General features: G+C 63.0%; 1 protein-coding gene across 3 annotated transcripts in view; it reads left to right on the forward strand.

The window, feature by feature from the left end:
* Positions 1-21542, forward strand: part of TBC1D2B (TBC1 domain family member 2B) — a 63523-nt gene that overhangs the window by 40057 nt on the left and 1924 nt on the right. For all 3 annotated transcript variants that reach the window (XM_069466518.1, XM_069466519.1, XM_069466520.1), the window contains exons 5-12: positions 1519-1739; positions 2380-2763; positions 10363-10473; positions 11427-11620; positions 12819-13313; positions 16719-16836; positions 17596-17781; positions 19283-19404. In XM_069466518.1, coding sequence (XP_069322619.1) covers positions 1519-1739; positions 2380-2763; positions 10363-10473; positions 11427-11620; positions 12819-13313; positions 16719-16836; positions 17596-17781; positions 19283-19404 — 1831 coding nt within the window. The remainder of the gene's footprint in view (positions 1-1518; positions 1740-2379; positions 2764-10362; positions 10474-11426; positions 11621-12818; positions 13314-16718; positions 16837-17595; positions 17782-19282; positions 19405-21542) is intronic.

Raw genomic sequence — 21542 nt, forward strand, 5'->3', positions numbered from 1 at the left:
GTGCGGCCGAGCTGGACATGCGTGACCACCGGCGACCGGCGTGGCCCGTGGGAGCACGGGGGGAGGGGCTGGGCGCGCTGGGAAAGCTTTCCGGAAGAAGAGGGACTGGGGTTGCTGAGAACAGGCACTCCTGGCTCTGACCTGCGGTGGACGCTGAGCGTGGGGGGTGGGGGGGAGCAAGACTGGGGTCAGCAGGGTTCAGGGAGCTGGGGGAGGGGGTGAGAAACCGCAGCACCGCGGCGAGTGGTGTCGTGACTGGCAGTGGCCTTCGCAGCCTCCGCCCGGCCTCATCCGCTCTCCGAGGGCGTGGGAAGGTCCTGCAGAGACAAAGATGCCGCGGGACCTTGGTCTTGCTTGATTCATGAGCATTTCCTGAGCCGGCTCCAAGACTCAGCCCACCGCTTGTTTCCACGCTGCTCACAGGGAGTAAACTTCCCTTCCCGGTATTTTCCCCCCTGTTTTTAAGTAAACTTCCTATTGAAATACAACCTACAGAAAAGTCCCCAAATGAGGGACGTGTAGCTCCATGAATTGTCCCAGAGTGAACCACGGGTGTGACCAGCAGTCACTCAAGAAGGAAGACGATGCCAGCACCGTCCCCAGGGCCCTGCAGTTTGTGTCCCAACCCGGGGACGGCTGTGCCGACTCTAACAGTGTCGGTTGGTTCTGCCTGTTTCTGACTTTCTGTAAATCAGACCTACATGGTATAACTCCTTTGTGTCTCCTCTTTGTATTCTGAGTACGTATCGACATCTGAATTTATCCACACGAAGATCTATTTGGATCCCACAGCATTTGCAAATACCCATTTTTGAGGAAGAGAATATAGTGGTGCTTTCACACCTGTGTGTTTCGGTTCTGTCACCACAGAACCCCACGGACTGGGCGGTTCACAGTGAGCAGAAATGCGTGTGGCCCACAGTCCTGCAGGCTGGAAGCCCAAGAGCGCGGAGTCTGGCCGGCGCCTTCGTGCTGTGCCGTCCGGTGGCAGAGGCAGGAGCAAGAGGGGGCTGGACTGACTTCTGTCACTAACCCACTCTGGTGGTGACATTGAGCCTCTTGCCGGGCAGAGCCCTCTGGTCAGGCCCCACCTCCCTGCGCTGCCGCGGTGGGGCCTGAGGTTCCAGCACGTGAGCTTTGCAGGACACACTCGAGCCCAGAGGTGTGTTCACACTGGGAAACAAAACCAAACACAAAACATGCATTTGAGTATTTGGGGGTTTCCCCACTAAGGACAAATTAGCAGAAACAGGAATAAGGACCCCAGCACGTCCCACTTTTCCTGTGAAGTGATTATGTGGCGGAAGCTGCCGAGGAAGGACCCAGTGGGGAGTCATGCTTGGGTTCAAGCATGTCGGTTGTTATCTGGGATGCAGGGGTGGAGGGGCGGCTCTGTTTTCCGGCTTTCTCCGTGAATGCACGACGCCTTGGAGGATGACTTGTGAGAATGCTGCGTTTTATTGTAGTTTCCAAGAGGAAGATTTGGCCTGCACTTAAACAAGTTTTGTTTTCACGTAGGCATGACCGGCTCAGGATTCCCCTTCGAGTTTGGACGTAACCCCTACAAAGGAAAACGCCCCCTGAAAGACATCATCGGGTCGTACAGAAATCGTCACAGCAGTGGTGACCCTTTCAGCGAGGGGACGTCGGGCGGCAGGCTGGCCTCCGAGATGCAGCTGCAGGTGCAGAGTCAGCAGGAGGAGCTGGAGCGGCTGAAGAAAGACCTGTCCAGCCAGAAGGTAACTTTCCTTCCGGCTCTGCCTCTTCCCGAGGACCGAGGAGCAAAGCCCGGCGTGCGTTTCCCTGCATCTTCCGGGGGCGGGTCTGTTTCCCAGAACGTGCTTTCCCTGAAAGCTGCGTGTGGCCGTGGCCCCTGTCCGTGACCGTCTGTTCAGGTGTGTGGATTTGCGGGGACAGCCAGGGTGTCCTCAGGGAGGTCAGAGGGGGCCGCTGTCAGCGCCCACGCCCAGCCCCGCCCCCGAGATTGGATCTCTGCAAACACAGCGCCCGCCGGGAGCTCTTTAACCGTGTTAAGAGCTTCTACATCCTGTTAACACAGTTTCCTTCTGAGCTAATGAGACCTGATTACACTTCTCAGAAGTGCACGGACTTTTAATACTGACGGATGTTTGCTTGTAACCATTGCTAGTTACAGCATGTGTGTCCATTATTTCCCGCTTCCTGTGATTGTTCTCTGCAGACTGTCTTTTGGAGTCAATATTTTTTCCTCTCTATTTTTGAGATCCTCCAAGAGGAAGTTCGGTATTGAAGTGTTTGCAGTAAAGTTTCTGCATTTCCTCCCATTCCGACGATTGCCCCATGCGGTGCGGTGGTGATTTCTGCTTCTCCTCTTCCTCGCTCCCCTCCCCCCGGCTGCAGGAGCTGGTGCGGCTGCTGCAGCAGACGGTGCGGTCCTCGCAGTACGACAGGTACTTCGCCAGCGGCCGGCTCTGCGAGGGGCCCCCCCGGGACACGCAGGAGCTGCTGCGCCAGAAGGACGGGCAGATCCTGGGCCTGGCTGGGCAGCTGGAGCGGCTGGGCCTGGAGCGGGACGGCCTGCAGCAGGAGGTGCGGGCGCTGCAGCGCCGCGTGGGCGAGCTCAGCGAGCAGCTGGGCATGCTGATGGAGACCATCCAGGCCAAGGACGAGGTCATCATCAAGCTCAGCGAGAGCGAGGCCGGCCTGTCGCCTCCCGCCGCTGTGCCCGGCTCCCCCCCGGCCGCCCCCGCCAGCAGGGACCAGCTGGAGCTGGACAGGCTGAAAGTAAGCATGGTCTGGGCTCCGAGGCCCAAACCTCAGCCCCATGGATGTCCCCGAGCAGCTCTGGCCTCCCCGAGCCGACTGGCTGTGACGGCAGAGCAGCCACACACGTGTAGTCACATAGTTACCCGTGTTCAAAGGAGCTTCCTTAGCCCAGCGACGTGGCCGTTGCTAAGGACGCTTGCGAATCTTTTGCCCTCCCCTGCGTCCCGTTCACACGGCCCAGGGCCTCCCGTTCACACCGCCAGGGCCTCCCGTTCACACCTCCCAGGGCCTCCCGTTCACACCGCCAGGGCCTCCCGTTCACACGGCCCAGGGCCTCCCGTTCACACCGCCCAGGGCCTCCCGTTCACACGGCCCAGGGCCTCCCGTTCACACCGCCCAGGGCCTCCCGTTCACACCGCCCAGGGCCTCCCGTTCACACCGCCCAGGGCCTCCCGTTCACACCGCCAGGGCCTCCCGTTCACACGGCCCAGGGCCTCCCGTTCACACGGCCCAGGGCCTCCCGTTCACACCGCCAGGGCCTCCCGTTCACACGGCCCAGGGCCTCCCGTTCACACCGCCAGGGCCTCCCGTTCACACCGCCAGGGCCTCCCGTTCACACGGCCCAGGGCCTCCCGTTCACACGGCCCAGGGCCTCCCGTTCACACGGCCCAGGGCCTCCCGTTCACACCTCCCAGGGCCTCCCGTTCACACCTCCCAGGGCCTCCCGTTCACACCGCCAGGGCCTCCCGTTCACACGGCCCAGGGCCTCCCGTTCACACCGCCAGGGCCTCCCGTTCACACCGCCAGGGCCTCCCGTTCACACGGCCCAGGGCCTCCCGTTCACACGGCCCAGGGCCTCCCGTTCACACCGCCAGGGCCTCCCGTTCACACGGCCCAGGGCCTCCCGTTCACACCGCCAGGGCCTCCCGTTCACACCGCCAGGGCCTCCCGTTCACACGGCCCAGGGCCTCCCGTTCACACGGCCCAGGGCCTCCCGTTCACACGGCCCAGGGCCTCCCGTTCACACCTCCCAGGGCCTCCCGTTCACACCGCCAGGGCCTCCCGTTCACACGGCCCAGGGCCTCCCGTTCACACGGCCCAGGGCCTCCCGTTCACACGGCCCAGGGCCTCCCGTTCACACCGCCAGGGCCTCCCGTTCACACCGCCAGGGCCTCCCGTTCACACGGCCCAGGGCCTCCCGTTCACACCTCCCAGGGCCTCCCGTTCACACGGCCAGGGCCTCTCCCGTTCGCACGGCCCAGGGCCTCCCGTTCGCACGGCCCAGGGCCTCCCGTTCACACCTCCCAGGGCCTCCCGTTCGCACCGCCCAGGGCCTCTCCCGTTCGCACGGCCCAGGGCCTCCCGTTCGCACCGCCCAGGGCCTCCCGTTCGCACCGCCCAGGGCCTCCCGTTCGCACCGCCCAGGGCCTCCCGTTCGCACCGCCCAGGGCCTCCCGTTCGCACCGCCAGGGCCTCCCGTTCGCACGGCCCAGGGCCTCCCGTTCGCACGGCCCAGGGCCTCCCGTTCGCACCGCCCAGGGCCTCCCGTTCGCACCGCCAGGGCCTCCCGTTCGCACCGCCAGGGCCTCCCGTTCGCACCTCCCAGGGCCTCCCGTTCGCACCGCCAGGGCCTCCCGTTCGCACCGCCCAGGGCCTCCCGTTCGCACCTCCCAGGGCCTCTCCCGTTCACACGGCCCAGGGCCTCCCGTTCGCACGGCCCAGGGCCTCCCGTTCGCACCGCCCAGGGCCTCCCGTTCGCACCTCCCAGGGCCTCCCGTTCGCACCTCCCAGGGCCTCCCGTTCGCACCTCCCAGGGCCTCCCGTTCGCACCTCCCAGGGCCTCCCGTTCGCACCGCCAGGGCCTCCCGTTCGCACCGCCAGGGCCTCCCGTTCGCACCTCCCAGGGCCTCCCGTTCACACGGCCCAGGGCCTCCCGTTCGCACCTCCCAGGGCCTCCCGTTCGCACCGCCCAGGGCCTCCCGTTCGCACCTCCCAGGGCCTCCCGTTCGCACGGCCCAGGGCCTCCCGTTCGCACCGCCCAGGGCCTCCCGTTCGCACCTCCCAGGGCCTCCCGTTCGCACCTCCCAGGGCCTCCCGTTCGCACCTCCCAGGGCCTCCCGTTCGCACCTCCCAGGGCCTCCCGTTCGCACCTCCCAGGGCCTCCCGTTCGCACCGCCAGGGCCTCCCGTTCGCACCGCCAGGGCCTCCCGTTCGCACCTCCCAGGGCCTCCCGTTCACACGGCCCAGGGCCTCCCGTTCACACGGCCCAGGGCCTCCCGTTCACACCGCCAGGGCCTCCCGTTCGCACCGCCCAGGGCCTCCCGTTCGCACCGCCCAGGGCCTCCCGTTCGCACGGCCCAGGGCCTCCCGTTCGCACCGCCAGGGCCTCCCGTTCGCACCTCCCAGGGCCTCCCGTTCACACGGCCCAGGGCCTCCCGTTCACACCTCCCAGGGCCTCCCGTTCACACCTCCCAGGGCCTCCCGTTCACACCTCCCAGGGCCTCCCGTTCGCACCGCCAGGGCCTCCCGTTCGCACCTCCCAGGGCCTCCCGTTCGCACCGCCCAGGGCCTCCCGTTCACACGGCCCAGGGCCTCCCGTTCACACCGCCCAGGGCCTCCCGTTCGCACCGCCCAGGGCCTCCCGTTCGCACCGCCCAGGGCCTCTCCCGTTCACACGGCCCAGGGCCTCCCGTTCACACCGCCCAGGGCCTCCCGTTCACACCGCCCAGGGCCTCCCGTTCGCACCTCCCAGGGCCTCCCGTTCGCACCGCCCAGGGCCTCTCCCGTTCACACGGCCCAGGGCCTCCTGTTCACACCGCCCAGGGCCTCCCGTTCACACCGCCCAGAGCCCTCACTCCCCGGCGTGGTGTCAGAGGCTGCTCCTCCCCCTCCGCGCACAGACTTGGCTGTGGGACCCTGGGGGGCCGGGATGGGAGTGTTGTGCCCAGCAGGTGCAGGGTCAGCTGGGCGAGGACCCAGCTTCAGGCAGGCCTGGGAGAGGGTCCTGAGACCTAGAAAGTCAACGTGTCCCTCTCTGGGCCAGCCCTGAGGGCGGGGGCTGGTTCCTGGACAGAAGTGACTCTCCCGGTCCTACCTGGGGTGGAGACCAGCTCCTGAGGTCGAGGAAACACGCGGCGTTTGTGGCGGGCGGGGCAGGCGGACTCTGTTGCTGGAGCAGCCGGGCCAGAGGGAGGAGCCAGAGGGAGGGCCAGGGGGAGAAGCCAGAGGGAGGGTCAGAGGGAGAACCAGGGGGAGGAGCCAGAGGGAGAAGCCAGAGGGAGGGTCAGAGGGAGGGCCAGGGGGAGGGCCAGGGGGAGGGCCAGAGGGAGAACCAGAGGGAGGGGCCAGAGGGAGAAGCCAGAGGGAGGGGCCAGAGGGACCAGAGGGAGGAGCCAGAGGGAGGGCCAGGGGGAGAGGCCAGGGGGAGAGGCCAGAGGGAGGGTCAGAGGGAGAGGCCAGAGGGAGGGTCAGGGGGAGAGGCCAGGGGGAGAGGCCAGAGGGAGGGTCAGAGGGAGAGACCAGAGGGAGGGCCAGAGGGAGGGGCCAGAGGGAGGGCCAGAGGGAGAGGCCAGAGGGAGAAGCCAGAGGGAGGGTCAGAGGGAGAACCAGGGGGAGGAGCCAGAGGGAGAAGCCAGAGGGAGGGCCAGAGGGAGGGCCAGGGGGAGGGCCAGGGGGAGAAGCCAGAGGGAAGGCCAGAGGGAGAAGCCAGAGGGAGGGTCAGAGGGAGAACCAGGGGGAGGAGCCAGAGGGAGAAGCCAGAGGGAGGGCCAGAGGGAGGGCCAGGGGGAGGGCCAGGGGGAGAAGCCAGAGGGAAGGCCAGAGGGAGAAGCCAGAGGGAGGGTCAGAGGGAGAACCAGGGGGAGGAGCCAGAGGGAGAAGCCAGAGGGAGGGTCAGAGGGAGAAGCCAGAGGGAGGGGCCAGAGGGAGGGCCAGAGGGAGGGCCAGAGGGAGGGCCAGGGGGAGGGCCAGAGGGAGGGGCCAGAGGGAGGGCCAGAGGGAGAAGCCAGAGGGAGGGTCAGAGGGAGAACCAGGGGGAGGAGCCAGAGGGAGAAGCCAGAGGGAGGGCCAGAGGGAGGGCCAGGGGGAGGGCCAGGGGGAGAAGCCAGAGGGAAGGCCAGAGGGAGAAGCCAGAGGGAGGGTCAGAGGGAGAGGCCAGAGGGAGAAGCCAGAGGGAGGGTCAGAGGGAGAACCAGGGGGAGGAGCCAGAGGGAGAAGCCAGAGGGAGGGCCAGAGGGAGGGCCAGGGGGAGGGCCAGGGGGAGAAGCCAGAGGGAAGGCCAGAGGGAGAAGCCAGAGGGAGGGTCAGAGGGAGAACCAGGGGGAGGAGCCAGAGGGAGAAGCCAGAGGGAGGGTCAGAGGGAGAAGCCAGAGGGAGGAGCCAGAGGGAGGGCCAGAGGGAGGGCCAGAGGGAGGGCCAGGGGGAGGGCCAGAGGGAGGGGCCAGAGGGAGGGCCAGGGGGAGGGCCAGAGGGAGGGGCCAGAGGGAGGGGCCAGGGGGAGGGCCAGAGGGAGGGGCCAGAGAGAGGGCCACCTGGCCACCGCCAGGAAGGTGCAGGGAAGGTCGGACGAGTCTTGCTGCCACCAGTCTTAAGGCTCTGTGGGGAGGTTTCAGCTGGACAGGGGCCCCAGGAGCCGGCGCCGTGGGTCCAGCCCGTTTGATGCCCCCAGACCCTGGACAGTCTGTAGCAGCTGCCCACCTGCCCCCTCTTCCTACGGGTGATTCCGCTCTGCGGGTGTTTGGACCCCGGTGACGTCTGTCCTTGAACAGGAAAGGGCGGCCCCTGCAGAGGCTGCTGCTGAGGGTTAACCCCATGCCTGGCGGTGCCTGCCGTGTGCCTGGCGTGTGCCAGGCGTGTGGACTGATGCGTGGCCGGCGGGCGTGCTGGGGACCGCGGGTGTAATTCCACACGGAGTGTTGGCAGCGCTGTCGGTGCGTGTGCGTGGTCTCCCACGGCGACAGCACCACGGGATAGGTGAGGCCGGAGGATTATTAATGAGGAAAACAAAACCACAGAACCCGCATCTCATTGCTTCATACTCACATCCACTGTGAGAGCCTTTGCTTTTTATTCATTCATGAGAGGTCCGGGTTTGTTGCCGGTAGAAGTCCTTTTTCTTTTAATGGACACAACCTTGAATATACCTGACCCTAAATGTGCATCCCATTAATAAGGCACATTTGGGACTCCCCGCCCCGTGTCAGCTGACACGCGTGTTGTGCAAGTGTGTGTCTGTGGGGTGTAGAGAGCGGTTTGAGAGCGCTGGTGTCCGGGGCGTGGTGGATGGTGCGTGCTGGGGCGTGTGGAGGGTGCCCTGGCCCTCCACGGCCGTGTCCGCCTCCTCGGGGACAGCTCTCCTTGGGGACAGCCCTCCTCGGGGACAGCTGGCAGGGCTGGTCAGAGCTGGACTTTCCCTCCCTTTGCGTTTTTGCAGCGTAATGAATGGGCGGAGCGGTTTGAATCGGTCATGAGATTTTTTCCCTGGTGTTTCTCAACAGTGTTAAACGCCTGTGGCTCCGAAGTGTCACAACAGGGAGGTTAAGCGGCGAAGGCTGATGAGGCTGCGTGTGGGTGGGTGGGTCCCGGGTGGGACAGGAGAGTCCTGCCTGGGCCGGGACCTTGCGCTTTCTGACACTGCCCCGTTACCGTCAGGGCCGGGGGTCCCTTCTGCAGTGGCACCTTCTAGAAGAGCTGACAAGGTCTGAGAGAGGACGAGGGAGACCCCTGACAGGAGCGGGTGTTTTGATGGATTTTCTCCTCGTCCTTCAGCTCCAGACAGGGCTGGTTGGAGAAGAAACATTGATTCCTTCTTTTGACCCAACATTTAAAATGTCTAGTTGAACATATATATTTTTAGAGATGGGGTCTCGCTCTGTTGCCCAGGCTGGAGTGCAGTGGCGCGATCACAGCTCACCGCAGCCTCCAACCCGTGGGCTCAAGCGATCCTCCTGCCTCAGCCTCCCAAAGTGCTGGGACCACAGGCATGAGCCACCATACTTGGCCTGTATTTGTACATATAAATAAAATTTATAAATAAATGTAGGTCCCAGGATTTTACCACACTGGTGATTTAGGTACTTCATTTTTCCACGTTTTCTTCCGGTGCTTTTCCTCCTCTTCTCCGTGTTGAAGTCGCTGGACTTTGGGGCTGTTCGTGCGGCTGTTACAGCCCCGGCACCGTCCGTGCCCGGCCCGTCCGTGCTGCCCTCTCGCGTGATTTCAGAATTGTGCGTCCTTTGTACCGTCCCCCACTCCGTCCGAGTTCTCTTTCATTTTGCTGCTTGAGGGTATCTGCCATGAGGATGGTCCAAAAATGTTCCCCAAACTGTTTTCCCGGCATTTCCCACGAGCCCCCCTTTTCTTGTCCGCCTTTCTCGCTCCGGGTTCCCGGGGGCCGACGCGGCTGCCTCCTCGGCCGGCCCTGCGCTCCGGGCCGCCCCCGGCAAACGCTGTCCCTGCCTGTGTCCCCGTGCAGGCGCGGAGCACACGAGGCAGCAGGTGGTGGCGAGTTCAGGTGGAAGCCGCGACGCGTTGCGTTCGTTGTTCACCTTTCAGCTTTTTCCTAAGTTTGAAACTTTCCAACATAAGAAAGTTGAGGAACATGTTCTCTTACGTGCCTTATACATTGTAGGTTGCAGGTATTTTTTATTAAGTGTGATCGTTAGTTAAGGACTTTTGTATATGTATGTAGCCTTTTTTACGTAAACTGGGTAAGTAAAACCTGAGAACTTACAGAAAATACATTCAGTTGCTCTGGTTAAAAAAAAAAAAAGTGCCAGGCACAGTGGCTCGTGCCTGTGATCCCAGCACTTTGGGAGGCTGAGGCAGGAGGATTGCTTGAGCCCACGAGTTCGAGACCAGCCTGAGCAACACAGTGAGGCCCTGTCTGTACAAAAAACAAAAAAATTAACCAGCTGTGGTGGCGCATGCCTGTAGTTCCAGCTACTTGGGAGGCTGAGGCAGGAGGATCGCTTGAGCTCAGGAGGTGGAGGCTGCAGGGAGGCTGAGGCAGGAGGATCTCTTGAGCCCAGGAGGTGGAGGGTGCAGGGAGGCTGAGGCAGGAGGATCTCTTGAGCCCAGGAGGTGGAGGGTGCAGGGAGGCTGAGGGAGGAGGATCTCTTGAGCCCAGGAGGTGGAGGGTGCAGGGAGGCTGAGGCAGGAGGATCTCTTGAGCCCAGGAGGTGGAGGCTGCAGGGAGGCTGAGGCAGGAGGATCTCTTGAGCCCAGGAGGTGGAGGCTGCAGGGAGCTGGGATTGCACCTCTGCACTCCAGCCTGGGCGACAGAGTGAGACCTTGTCTCTAAAACAAAAAGAACATAAGGGATTTTTTTTTTGTGCCACCTCAGTGAATTGTGGATAGATACATGGATTTAGGAAATGAGCACTATTTATGTCTCCTGTCATCAGTGGAGAAAAATCACCACCGTTAAACACGTATCTTCTCTGTCTCCTTCCTTGCAGCCGTCTGCCGTCTGCCGCCGTGGTGGCCGCAAAGAGTCATCGGAAAGTCACAGCCCCGTTCCTTAGAATTTGCTCTAACTAAGCCGCAAGATGCTAATTACACAGGCTAATTAGTCCGTGTTCAGCCGGCTGAACTGATGGACTTGCTTTTCCCCGACAGGACAATCTACAGGGGTACAAAACCCAAAACAAGTTTCTGAATAAGGAGATTCTGGAACTCTCAGCTCTGCGGAGGAACGCAGAAAGGAGAGAGAGGGACCTCATGGCAAAGGTGAGTCGGGGCGAGTGTCCCTTGCCCGGCGGGAGGGGAGGTCAGGAAACCGTGTCACGGTAGACACGCCTCGAGAACCGGTTCAGCTCCCGTGCTTGGAGAGATGCGGTGACTTACATACACCAACATATATGTAAGCGTGCACAGTACAGGGAGCTGCGCACCAGGTTTCATGTTGTCGCTGATGAAGACAGAGAAGGGCCGAGGAGCGGCTTCCATTCCTGCATCAGCGTTTGTCATGGCGTTTTCAGAAAACTCATTAAGTACAATTACAAGGTCCCCTAAATTCAGGTTACTTGGATTTTGACGTATGCTGTTGAGTTCTGTATCTCTAAAATGAGGATGGCGAGGTTAATGCCTCCTCTGTAAACCCACTAGGACTGGTGTGAAAGTCAGAGGTATTACGGCTGAAAGGGGATTTTCAAGGTCTAAAGGGACCACAGACGTTTCCGCTGTAATCAAATGACACTTGTCAACAGTGTGATGTACCCGATGTACTTTGGTGAGCAAACCTCAGAGCACCTTCCCAGACCGAGCTCCTGCCGCTCTCCTGGGTGGATTTGATCTGCCTGATAAGGTGCCGGCTGGGAGCTGGTCCAGGTCACAGTGTCCTGAGGAGGAATCGGTTCGCCCAGGGCGACTGCTCGTGGCCCTTGGGCTAAGTGGCACCACGCGTGACCTCAGTGAGCGGCACGCGGCCTGTGTCTGCTGCCCACGCCCACCCTGGCTGGGTGATGCGCTTGGTGGCCCCGTCCACGCCAGAGCCCGGGAGGAAGCAGGGCCGGGGCAGCCACTGGGAACACGGCAGGGGCCTGTGGCGTGAATTAGTCTCTGGCCTGTGACACATTTGTCTTCCTCATGCCGGGGGCTTGTCGCTCGTTGGTTACCTGAGGTGCCTGGGGGCTGCTCTCCTGCTTCTGTCTGGGGGGAGGTAACGGCCGCGCCCCCCGCAGTATTCCGGCCTGGAAGCCAAGCTGTGCCAGATCGAGAGCAAATACCTGATACTGCTTCAAGAAATGAAGACCCCGGTGTGCTCGGAGGAGCAGGGGCCCGCCCGGGAGGTCATCGCCCAGTTGCTGGAGGACGCCCTGCAGGTGGAGAGCCAGGAGCAGCCGGAGCAAGCGTTCGTCAAGCCTCACCTTGTCAGGTAGAGGTGCCGGGACTGGGGGGCGGGACGCGGCTGAAGTCCTCGTTCCAGCGGCAGTGGCCACTCAGCACCGCACAGCTCGCGTCTCATCCGATGCTCGTGGCAGGTGCTGGGGGCAGCAGGGCAGATGGGGTCCTCGTTCTCTCCTGGTAATCGAGCGGTCGGGGTTCAGCCCAGGCCTCCTGGGAGCAGGGCCTGTTTCTCACCTGACAAGGTGGCCTCGCTTCCCATCCTGCCTTGCGTCACGAGGAGCCAGTCTGGCGAGGAGTCCAAACCCTCTCCCGAGGGGCAGCTGTTCCCACGGTGACTTCAAAGCACAGGGGTCCCTGGCTTTCTGTGCAGGGCAGGCTGTTGGGTGACCTGCTTTAGAGCCTGAGCCCACCGAGGACCTGGTGCTACCCATGGGCTCAGCCGCCCCCAAGACACACAACGCACACACACGGTGGCGTGTCTTCTGGGAAATCACTGAGTCTGGAAGCCCCCGATGGATCTCGGAGTGAGATCCCTCGTAACCTGTTTTGTGGGAAATGAGCCTGGTAAAACCTCGGAACTAGGAGAAATCTGCAAACTCGCCCTGTCCGGCCTCCCTCCGCCTCACCTCTCCACTCGGGGGGAGCAGTGCGCGTGCCCAGGCCACGCGGACGACCGCGTCATCTCCTCGTCCTCCGTCCTCTCAGCCCCACCTGCCACGCTGCTGTTGCCGTGTGCCACGGAACGGCCACGGGTCGCGGGCTGGGGGCCTGCACACTTTCGGGGCATCGTTCTGCCCTGCAGCACCCTGACTCCTCTGCATCCCTCATACCTCACAGATACTTTCTTCCTTTTCACCTTTTACAACGATGCTTCTGAGGCACAGAGCCGTGCGTACGTGGTACACGTGTGATCCATACACAGACATGTGTTTGCGTGGTGCCCTCCTGTGCCTGCTCTTCTGAGCTTTCCACACCTTCAGGGCTTTCAATCACCTGGATTTGACTTTTTTCCACTGTGGAGCATCCAGACGAAATCTAACTTAATTTTCCCTGTCTAGACAGCCGGTTGTCCCGGCTTCAGACACGGAGAAGCTCGGCCCTCGCTCGCGGATCCGAGACGCCCGGTCAGGTCGCAGAGGGCCAGATGCGTGGGCGGTTTCCCGGTTCTTTCCGCCGGCCTCTGTTGCCAAGCGTCACTTAAAGTTTCCTTCTGGTTTTCTCCGCAGCGAGTACGACATTTACGGGTTTAGGACCGTCCCCGAGGACGACGAGGAGGAGAAGCTGGTGGCCAGGGTCCGCGCCCTGGACCTGAAGACGCTGTACCTCACGGACAGCCAGGAGGTGTCCACGGGGGTCAAGTGGGAAAACTACTTCGCCAGCACGGTGAACAGGGACATGATGTGCTCGCCGGAGCTGAAGAGCCTGGTCCGCGCGGGCATCCCGCACGAGCACCGCTCCACGGTGTGGAAGTGGTGCGTGGACCGGCACACCAGGAAGTTCCGGGACAGCACCGCGCCCGGCCACTTCCAGGCCCTGCTGCAGAAGGCGCTGGAGAAGCAGAACCCGGCCTCCAAGCAGATCGAGCTGGACCTGCTGCGGACGCTGCCCAACAACAAGCACTACTCCGGGCCCGCCTGCGAGGGCGTGCAGAAGCTGCGCAACGTGCTGCTGGCCTTCTCCTGGCGCAACCCGGACATCGGCTACTGCCAGGGCCTCAACAGGTGGGCGCTGGCCGCGGGGCTCTGCCGTCACGCAGACCCGCGGTTCCCAGCCCGTGTAGACCCACGGCCCCCGTTAGACCCACGGCCCCCGTTAGACCCACGGCCCCCGTTAGACCCACGGCCCCCGTTAGACCCACGGCCCCCGTTAGACCCACGGCCCCCGTTAGACCCACGGCCCCCGTTAGACCCACGGCCCCCGTTAGACCCACGGCCCCGTTAGACCCACGGCCCCGTTAGACCCACGGCCCCCGTTAGACCCACGGCCCCCGTTAGACCCACGGCCCCCGTTAGACCCACGGCCCCCGTTAGACCCACGGCCCCCGTTAGACCCACGGCCCCCGTTAGACCCACGGCCCCCGTTAGACCCACGGCCCCGTTAGACCCACGGCCCCGTTAGACCCACGGCCCCCGTTAGACCCACGGCCCCGTTAGACCCGCGGCCCCCGTTAGACCCGCAGCCCCCGGCTGAACCCAGCGGCTCCAGCCCCCGCCCTCCTGGGTAGCCGGGAAAAGCTGGTATTTTGAGGGGAAAAGCAGTTGCAGCAGCTAGTTGTGATGTCACCGTGTCCCCAGTTCCAGAATAACTCAGGGAAGCAAACGTGTGTTCAGAAAGTTTTAAGAACATGAAAAGTTAATTATTTTATTTATTTATTTATTTATTTTTGAGACAGAGTCTCACTCTGTTGCCCGGGCTAGAGTGAGTGCCGTGGCGTCAGCCTAGCTCACAGCAACCTCAAACTCCTGGGCTCAAGCGATCCTCCTGTCTCAGCCTCCCCAGTAGCTGGGACTACAGGCATGCGCCACCATGCCCGGCTAATTTTTTCTATATATATTTTTAGCTGTCCATATAATTTCTTTCTATTTTTAGTAGAGACGGGGTCTTGCTCTTGCTCAGGCTGGTCTCGAACTCCTGACCTCGAGCGATCCACCCGCCTCGGCCTCCCAGAGTGCTGGGATTACAGGCCTGAGCCACCGCGCCCGGGCTGAAAAGTTAATTTGAAACAACTTGGAGTCTCGGTTTTTTCCTTTGTTCTCATTCTACTCCGGTTTTGGTCAGAAGTTTGATTCCACTCGTTCATGATGCCGGGAGTGAAGCTGGCCGGTCCTTGTTCATACAGTGACAGGGTCTTTGTGAATCAAGTTGCCCCAGACAGTTCTTCACCCGACAAGGACCCGAACCTGTTCCTTCCGGGCCGGAATCTTCTCCCAGCTCCTGCCTGCTCGCCTGGTCGCAGGGACCCAGGCCCGTCCTCCCAAGCTGTGCCGACGGCCCGGGCCTCGGGGGGTGCTGGGGCTGCCCCCGGGGGGCCCCTCCTGTCACGGGCTTCGCTGCGGCTGCGTCTTGCCTGGCTGACGCTCTCTGCTGCTGTCACTGCAGTTGCCCTTTGCGTCCCTGTCCTGCAGTGACAGTAGGTGACCACGCGCGGGCCGTGCTACAGAGGAAGGACGGGGCGCCCTGTGCGCCAAGTGCGTGCGGCTGAGTCCCGCGTGTTGGTGCGGCGTCTGACTGCTCTGGGGCCTTCGCGCCGGCTCGTGCCGGGTGCCGACCTCCGGGTGAGGGTCCCTTTGCGCCTGAAATGCCAGCGTTGCAGGAGGAAGTGACGCGGTTGGGACCTGGCGCTCGCTGGTTTCCGGGAAGCCGTTGCCTCGGTGGTGAGGACGGGCGGCAGGTGACAGGGACGTCAGCCGCTCCCAGACAGTCTCCATTGAAGAAAAAGCCCCTAGATAGGCGCCTGAGAAGGCAGCCGTGTTCTGCTCAGATCCGGTCGTGCTGTGTGCTTGACCTGAAAGTCCCTGCAGGCTGGAAACCTCCGGAACCGCGGGACCCGGTGGGGACGTGAGCCTGTCTGGGGTCCGGTGACCTGTCTGTCTGGCGTTGTCGTGACATCAGTCCTCCCACACAGGTGGCGCTTCCAGCTCACTGAAGCTCTTTCTCTGCCCTCCACGCCCAGCACCACTAAATCCTCTGAATTTTAACCGTTTTATTGGATTTTTTTTTCATAATATTTGGTGTGTGTCCATGCGTCCAGAGTGCCCAGAGCTTTAGTAGAACTGCAGCCTTTTCTAGATGGTTCTGTGTCGTTCCTCTGCCTCGGCCGCGTCGCCCTTCTCTTGCCGTCACGGCCGCACCTACTTGAGGCTCCCCCTTCCCGCCCTCCCAGGCCGTTTTTTCTGTTAATGTGAGATGAGTCCAATATAATTTTTTTTTTTTTTTTTTTTGAGACAGAGTGTCGCTTTGTTGCCCAGGCTAGAGTGAGTGCCGTGGCGTCAGCCTAGCTCACAGCAACCTCAAACTCCTGGGCTCAAGCGATCCTCCTGTCTCAGCCTCCCAAGTAGCTGGGACTACAGGCATGTGCCACCATGCCCGGCTAATTTTTTCTATATATATATTTTAGTTGTCCATATAATTTCTTTCTATTTTTAGTAGAGACGGGGGTCTCACTCTTGCTCAGGCTGGTCTCGAACTCTTGACCTTGAGTGATCCACCCGCCTCAGCCTCCCAGAGTGCTGGGATTACAGGCGTGAGCCACCGCACCTGGCCGAGTCCAATATAATTTTATCCAAGGAAGAAAATGAAGCAAATTCCTAGAAATGATACCACGGTTTCCCACGAGTCATGCTCACGAGCTCCGTGTCCGGGTGGAGGGTTCGGATTCAGCTGAGCAGGGGCTGCGCCCCCCCCACCCCCGCCTCTGCCCGGCCGCCCTCAGAGCCACCCGGGCCGCGCAGGGGCCTGTTGGTCAGCGACGCGCGTGAGGGGCCGGCCAGGCTTCCGTGCTGGACAGTGGCGGGCGATGCCTCCACACGCATGTACACACTCACACGCACACACATGCACACATACACACACACTCATGCACACACCATCCTTGCACACGCACACACACACACTCATGCACATGCATGCACATGCACTTTCACACACATGGACACACACACGCACACACACACACCCGTGGGGGCTCAGAAGGCCCCGCGGGGGCTTCCCTTGGCCGCAGCCCCGGTTCATCCCTCCGGCCTGGGAGCGGGACGGTGTCAGCAAAGCCGCTCTAAACCGTCTCATTCACATCTGGCGTCTTTTGTGCACAGAAGCACTAGCTGGAACTTCTTGAACAGTGACTTCAGAGAATCAGCTGCACGAGCAAAAGTCTTACAGTGAAAACAGTTTTTAAAACCAGGCTGGCTGATCCCTGGGCAACCAGCTCATCTCTGAACAAAAACCAAGCGAAGGGAAGGGCACAGCTTTGCTTCCCAGATTTCCTTGCGAAGAAACACCTACTTATTGTTCTTTATTGAGAGCTGGAAGTTGCTTTGACCGTGAGGGACGAAGCAGCGTGACGCAGACGTCCCTGTGCAGACTGGCCGTCGGGTCTGGGCTCTCACCTCCCTGTCCCCTCCTCGCAGGCTGGCGGCCGTGGCCCTGCTGTACCTGGAACAGGAAGACGCCTTCTGGTGTCTGGTCGCCATCGTGGAAGTCTTCATGCCCCGGGACTATTACACGAAGACTCTTCTGGGCTCCCAGGTACTCCTAAAACTTCTGCGCTCCGGGCTCCAGTTTCCGGAATCCCAGCTGGCATGAAACCTTTGTGGGGAGGCTTTGCGTGCGTGACTTCAGCGTCCGGTCGCTGAAGGTGGCGGGCACGTCCCAGAGCGGGAGAGAGCGAGGTGCTGGTGAGCGAGGCCGGTCGGGCCCTCAGCACTCGGGAACCCGCAGGACGTCACGGCCATTGCTCCGCGCTCCGCTGGCGCCAGCCACCCCGGGGCTGAGTTGCCGTCCAGGTGCTCGGGGACCCTGTGTGCCAGCGCATGTCCTCGAGAGGCAGGTGCCAGGGCGGGATTGGACGTGCCCGAGGCGCCCGAGGGCAGAGAGCTGTGCAGGACCAGGGCAGGCGCGGGGACGCCCGGGGGAGGGGAGGATGGGGGAGGAGGACGCGTCTCGGGTGACTGCACCGTGACCACCGGTCGGTCCTGGGAAGGGTGTCGGGCCAGGAGGGCGTCCTCAGGCTGAGGTTTGCTGTCGGAGCCACCTGCCTTCTGCCGAAAGGGGCACATCAGTCCCCCGGCCGTGCTCACTGGCTCCTGGGAATGGACGCGGTGACAGGCCTGGGAGGACACAGCTCCCTCAGCAGGGGCCTTACTCCCCTCCACACTGGGAGTCCGACACCAGCGTGACGGGAGAGCCCAGAGGGTCTGTCTCCGCTGGGGTCTCAGGTGGAGGGTCGGTGCCTGGTGCCTGGTGCCACGGCGGGCCCCACGCCCTGCCCCTCTGTCCCCTCTGCAGGTGGACCAGCGGGTGTTCAGGGACCTCCTGAGTGAGAAGCTGCCTCGGCTGCACGCCCACTTCGAGCAGCACAAAGTCGACTACACCCTCATCACGTTCAACTGGTTTCTGGTGGTGTTTGTGGACAGCGTCGTCAGTGACATCCTTTTCAAGATATGGGACTCGTTCCTTTACGAGGGACCGAAGGTGGGTGTGCTCCGCGCGGCGGTCCTGGGCACACACACTCGGTGGCCCTGTGGACAGCGCTGGGGCTGGCCGAGTGGCCGGCTCTCCGAGGACGCCCGAGGGGTCCCGTGGCCCAGAGTGACCTCAGCGCGGTGCCGGCAGAGCTGGGTCTGGGTCTCAGGAAACCGCGGGCGGCTGCCGTTTGTGGGAAGCCCGCAGCCTGCGCCAGGCCCGCGGCTGCGGTTTGCGGTCGGAGCCGAACGTCACCGTCCGCCCCGCGGGGGGCGGAGGAGACAGAGGCCGGAGACCCCGTGAGCGAGGGTCAGGTGACAGACGCAGGGGGCAACCTCAGGGCCCGGCTGCCACCCAGCCTGCTGTATGTGCTTAAAAGGTCAGTTTTTGAGTAATAGGTTCCTACATTAAATCCCATAACGGGAGTGTGCTGGAAACGATGTCCGCCCCCATCTCCTAGCTGCTCGTCTCAGCCTGTGCATCCTTCCCGAGGGGTTTCATGCACCCATACCCGGGTGTACGGATCCGGCCCAGGTGTGTTTTAAGTCCGTGCGTTAGTTCCTTACACAGATGAACCGGACATGTACGTCCAGCCCCTGGTGACGGGCACTCGGGCTGTTTCCAGTCTCGCTGCGATGACTCTCCTCGTCCTGACGTCGTTCTACACGCGTGAACTGCATCTGTGGGTTCCGTGTGGGGCCAGGGTCAGGCCCCCGCAGTTCTGACCGTGCCGGGCTGCCCCGCAGGGGCCCGTCCCAACCGACACCCCCCCTCCCGCCCCCCCGGCGAAGTTGAGCGTGTGCCGCCCTGAGCTCCCCCGGCGCCGTCCCTGTCGGCCCTGTGCTCTGGGCTGTCCTTGTTAAACAAGTGCTCAGCCTGGGCCAGACGTTCCTCTGGGCCCCGGGTGGGGACGTCCAGAGGAAAATGGCCGTTGCAGCCCTGTAAATGCTGCTTCCTGAGGACGAGGCTGCAGACGAGCGCAGCACCCGGGCCCTCACACGTGGGGACAGCAGCTTGTCCCCGAGCAGCCTGGACGGGCCAGGCCAGCGGGAGTCACTCACTGTAGCCACAGACGCTGTGGCCCCCAAAGCAAACTGATTCTCTCTCATCGTGTCCAGAAGTTTGTGATGTGGACCCTGGTTCCCTTGAGGTGGAAATTGCCTCTGTAGGGGAGCTTTCTAAGAGTTTCAGGATCAGAAAATCCCGGTTTGGATCTTATTTGACGACGATTCCTGTGCCGGTTCCTCGAGCTCTGTTGGCTGGCGATGCTGGCCGGGTGAAGGCTCCGGATCTCCCCCCGGGAGGGTTCGGTCTGGGCTGACGCGTCGCTGAGAACTTCCCGCACGACTGTATTTCCCCTAAGAAAGGGGTCTGGGCCCAGCCTGGGAGAGTGGCCCCCGGTCAGGTGTCTGTCCCCGTGGGGCCTGTGCTCGCCGCCCCCGAAACTCCGGAGTCCGGCTGTGTCTGCAGCCGGGGTTTCCCACTGGGCGATTTCCCTGTCTCCCCACAGGTCATTTTCCGCTTTGCCCTGGCGCTGTTCAAGTACAAGGAAGAGGAGATCCTGAAGCTGCAAGATTCCATGTCCATATTCAAGTATCTCCGCTCCTTCACGCGCAGCATCCTGGACGCCAGGTGAGGCCGGGGCAGCCGTCATGGCCGGGGGGGCGGGGGGCCTGGCGCGGCCGCTCGAGGGCCGTCCTCGCCGTCTGCGCTCGGCTGTCCCCAGCTGTCCCCGTTCCTGGACGCGTTTCCACCGGGGGAGGGGCGGGAGGGGGAGCAGCCCCGGTGGCCTTCCAGAGACCAGAGGGACAGAACGGAGGATGGACCTGTCATTTATCCCACAAACACGTCCCCACAGGCACAGCGGTGGTTTATTGGTCTGAGAAGCGTTGGTGGGTGCGTGGCAGGGCCTGTGCCGGGAGGAGCAGCAGCCCCGGCCGTGACGACCTGTCGGGGAGACCGTGGGCCTCGGCGATCGGTGCTGCGGTAGCAGCGGCCCCAGCCAGGAAGGCCGAGCGGGCCGGGCTGGGCAGGGGCCTTCGGGGGCAGCACTCCGAGCCGCGGGGACGGGTGTCCGGGATCGGAGGCAGCTCGGCCGGCCGCCCCGTGGCTGGGGTGTGGCAGGTGGGGCCGTCCGGTCCCTCAGACCCTGCTTGCGACGTGGCCCTTCGTCCCAACAGTGCCGGGAGGTCACCGTGGGGCTCGGCAGGAGGAGGAGGAGGGTCGGGTTGGGGTTGGGGTTGGTTAGGGCAGGGCCGGGAGGCCGGGGCTAAGTGGCCGGGGGGGGACCCAGTGAGAGCTGGTGGCCTGGAGGGAGGGGGCGGGTGGAAGAGAGCGGAGGAGGACTGTGAACTTGGAAGACCTTCGGGTCTCTGGCCGGGGCAGCGGAATGTTCAGGAATCATTTTGCCCCTCCCCCCAGCCAAAGAGTCACTGCCTTTTCTGGGCCACCCTGGTCCGTGCGTCCCAGCCCAAGTTAGGGACTGCCCTGGCCCTGGCGGCCGAGGTGGGGGTTGGGAAAGGTGCTGGCTGAGCCTCACCAGCTTGCTGGAAGTCATCGCTGTGTTCAGGGTCTTTTCTCGGGGAGCTGGTTGTTAGGACAGTTTCGGGCTTGTTCACAGACCCAGCAGCAGCGGCCTGAGCGTTGCCAAGGAGAAGGCGCGTTTGAGAGTCAAACTTGCGGTGAGAGGCGGATCCTGCGCCCGGGTGGGCCGCGAGCGCCTGTGGGTCTCGCCCGGGGTCAGGATCGCTGAGAACCCTCCGGGAGCTCCATCCCACCCGCCCCCCCATGGCATGTGAGCTGCGGCTGCCGCTGACGGCTGTGCCGGGCGGAGCTGCCAGGCGGGACAGGTGAGCCGGTGCCAGCCCTTCCCTGTCACCGGGTGGTCCCGTGTGGCCCCGCAGCGCCCCCGCGTGGCGGCTCGTGGTCCGGTTTCCTCTTTGCTCCAGAAACCAAGGCCGCCGCGGGAGTCCAGGTCCCTCGGGGAGGGCAGGGCTGTGGGGCCCCCAGGAAGCCCCAGCCCCACCTCCAGGCTGGACCCCGCTATTCTAATCAGTCCCCAGACCAGCGGTTCCAGGGACGCGGGTTCTGCAGCGTCTGGGCTTGCAGAAAAGGAGGGAGGGGCTCAGTAGTCAGAGGCAGCCGGGAGACACTGCGTCAAGTTAAGGGGTCTCTGCAGCGGGCGTGGCCTCCCAAGCGTGGCCGAGCCCGGGCCCCTCCCCGTCTCCTCCCGGAGCGTCCGGCTCCCATGGGGCCCAGCCTGGCCGGGCCTCGGTCGCCGATGGGACGAGTGAGGAAGACGTTCTGCTTTGCTATTCATGTTCTGTGCGAAGAAGGGGGCGGACACTTCAGCTTTCGGGGTTGTGGGGCCCGGGGGCTGACGGCTGTCGGAGAGGAGCTGCCGTGTGGGCTCCCGGCGCAGGGACCCGGCCAGCGGCCGCGTCACATGGACCCTCCCGCCCAAGTGGGGCTGCGGCCCGAGCAGCACAGCTGAGCGTGAGGCAGAACCAGGGAACCCACGCCCAGTGACCCCTGCCCTCCAGTGCCCACGTGTTCTAGAACACTCTGGGGAGCTCAGCATTTAAATAAAGCCAGTCCAGTCGGGGCGGGGGGGCTCTCGCCTGTAATCCCAGCACTTTGGGAGGCCAAGGCGGAGGATCACTCAAGGTCAGGAGTTCAAGACCAGCCTGGGCAACATAGTGAGACCCCATCTCTACCAAAAATAGAAAAGTCAGCTGGGTGTGGTGGCACCTGTAGTCCCAGCTTCTCAG

Source organism: Eulemur rufifrons, chromosome 3, assembly GCF_041146395.1.
Source record: "Eulemur rufifrons isolate Redbay chromosome 3, OSU_ERuf_1, whole genome shotgun sequence".
NCBI classification, from domain to species: domain Eukaryota; kingdom Metazoa; phylum Chordata; class Mammalia; order Primates; family Lemuridae; genus Eulemur; species Eulemur rufifrons.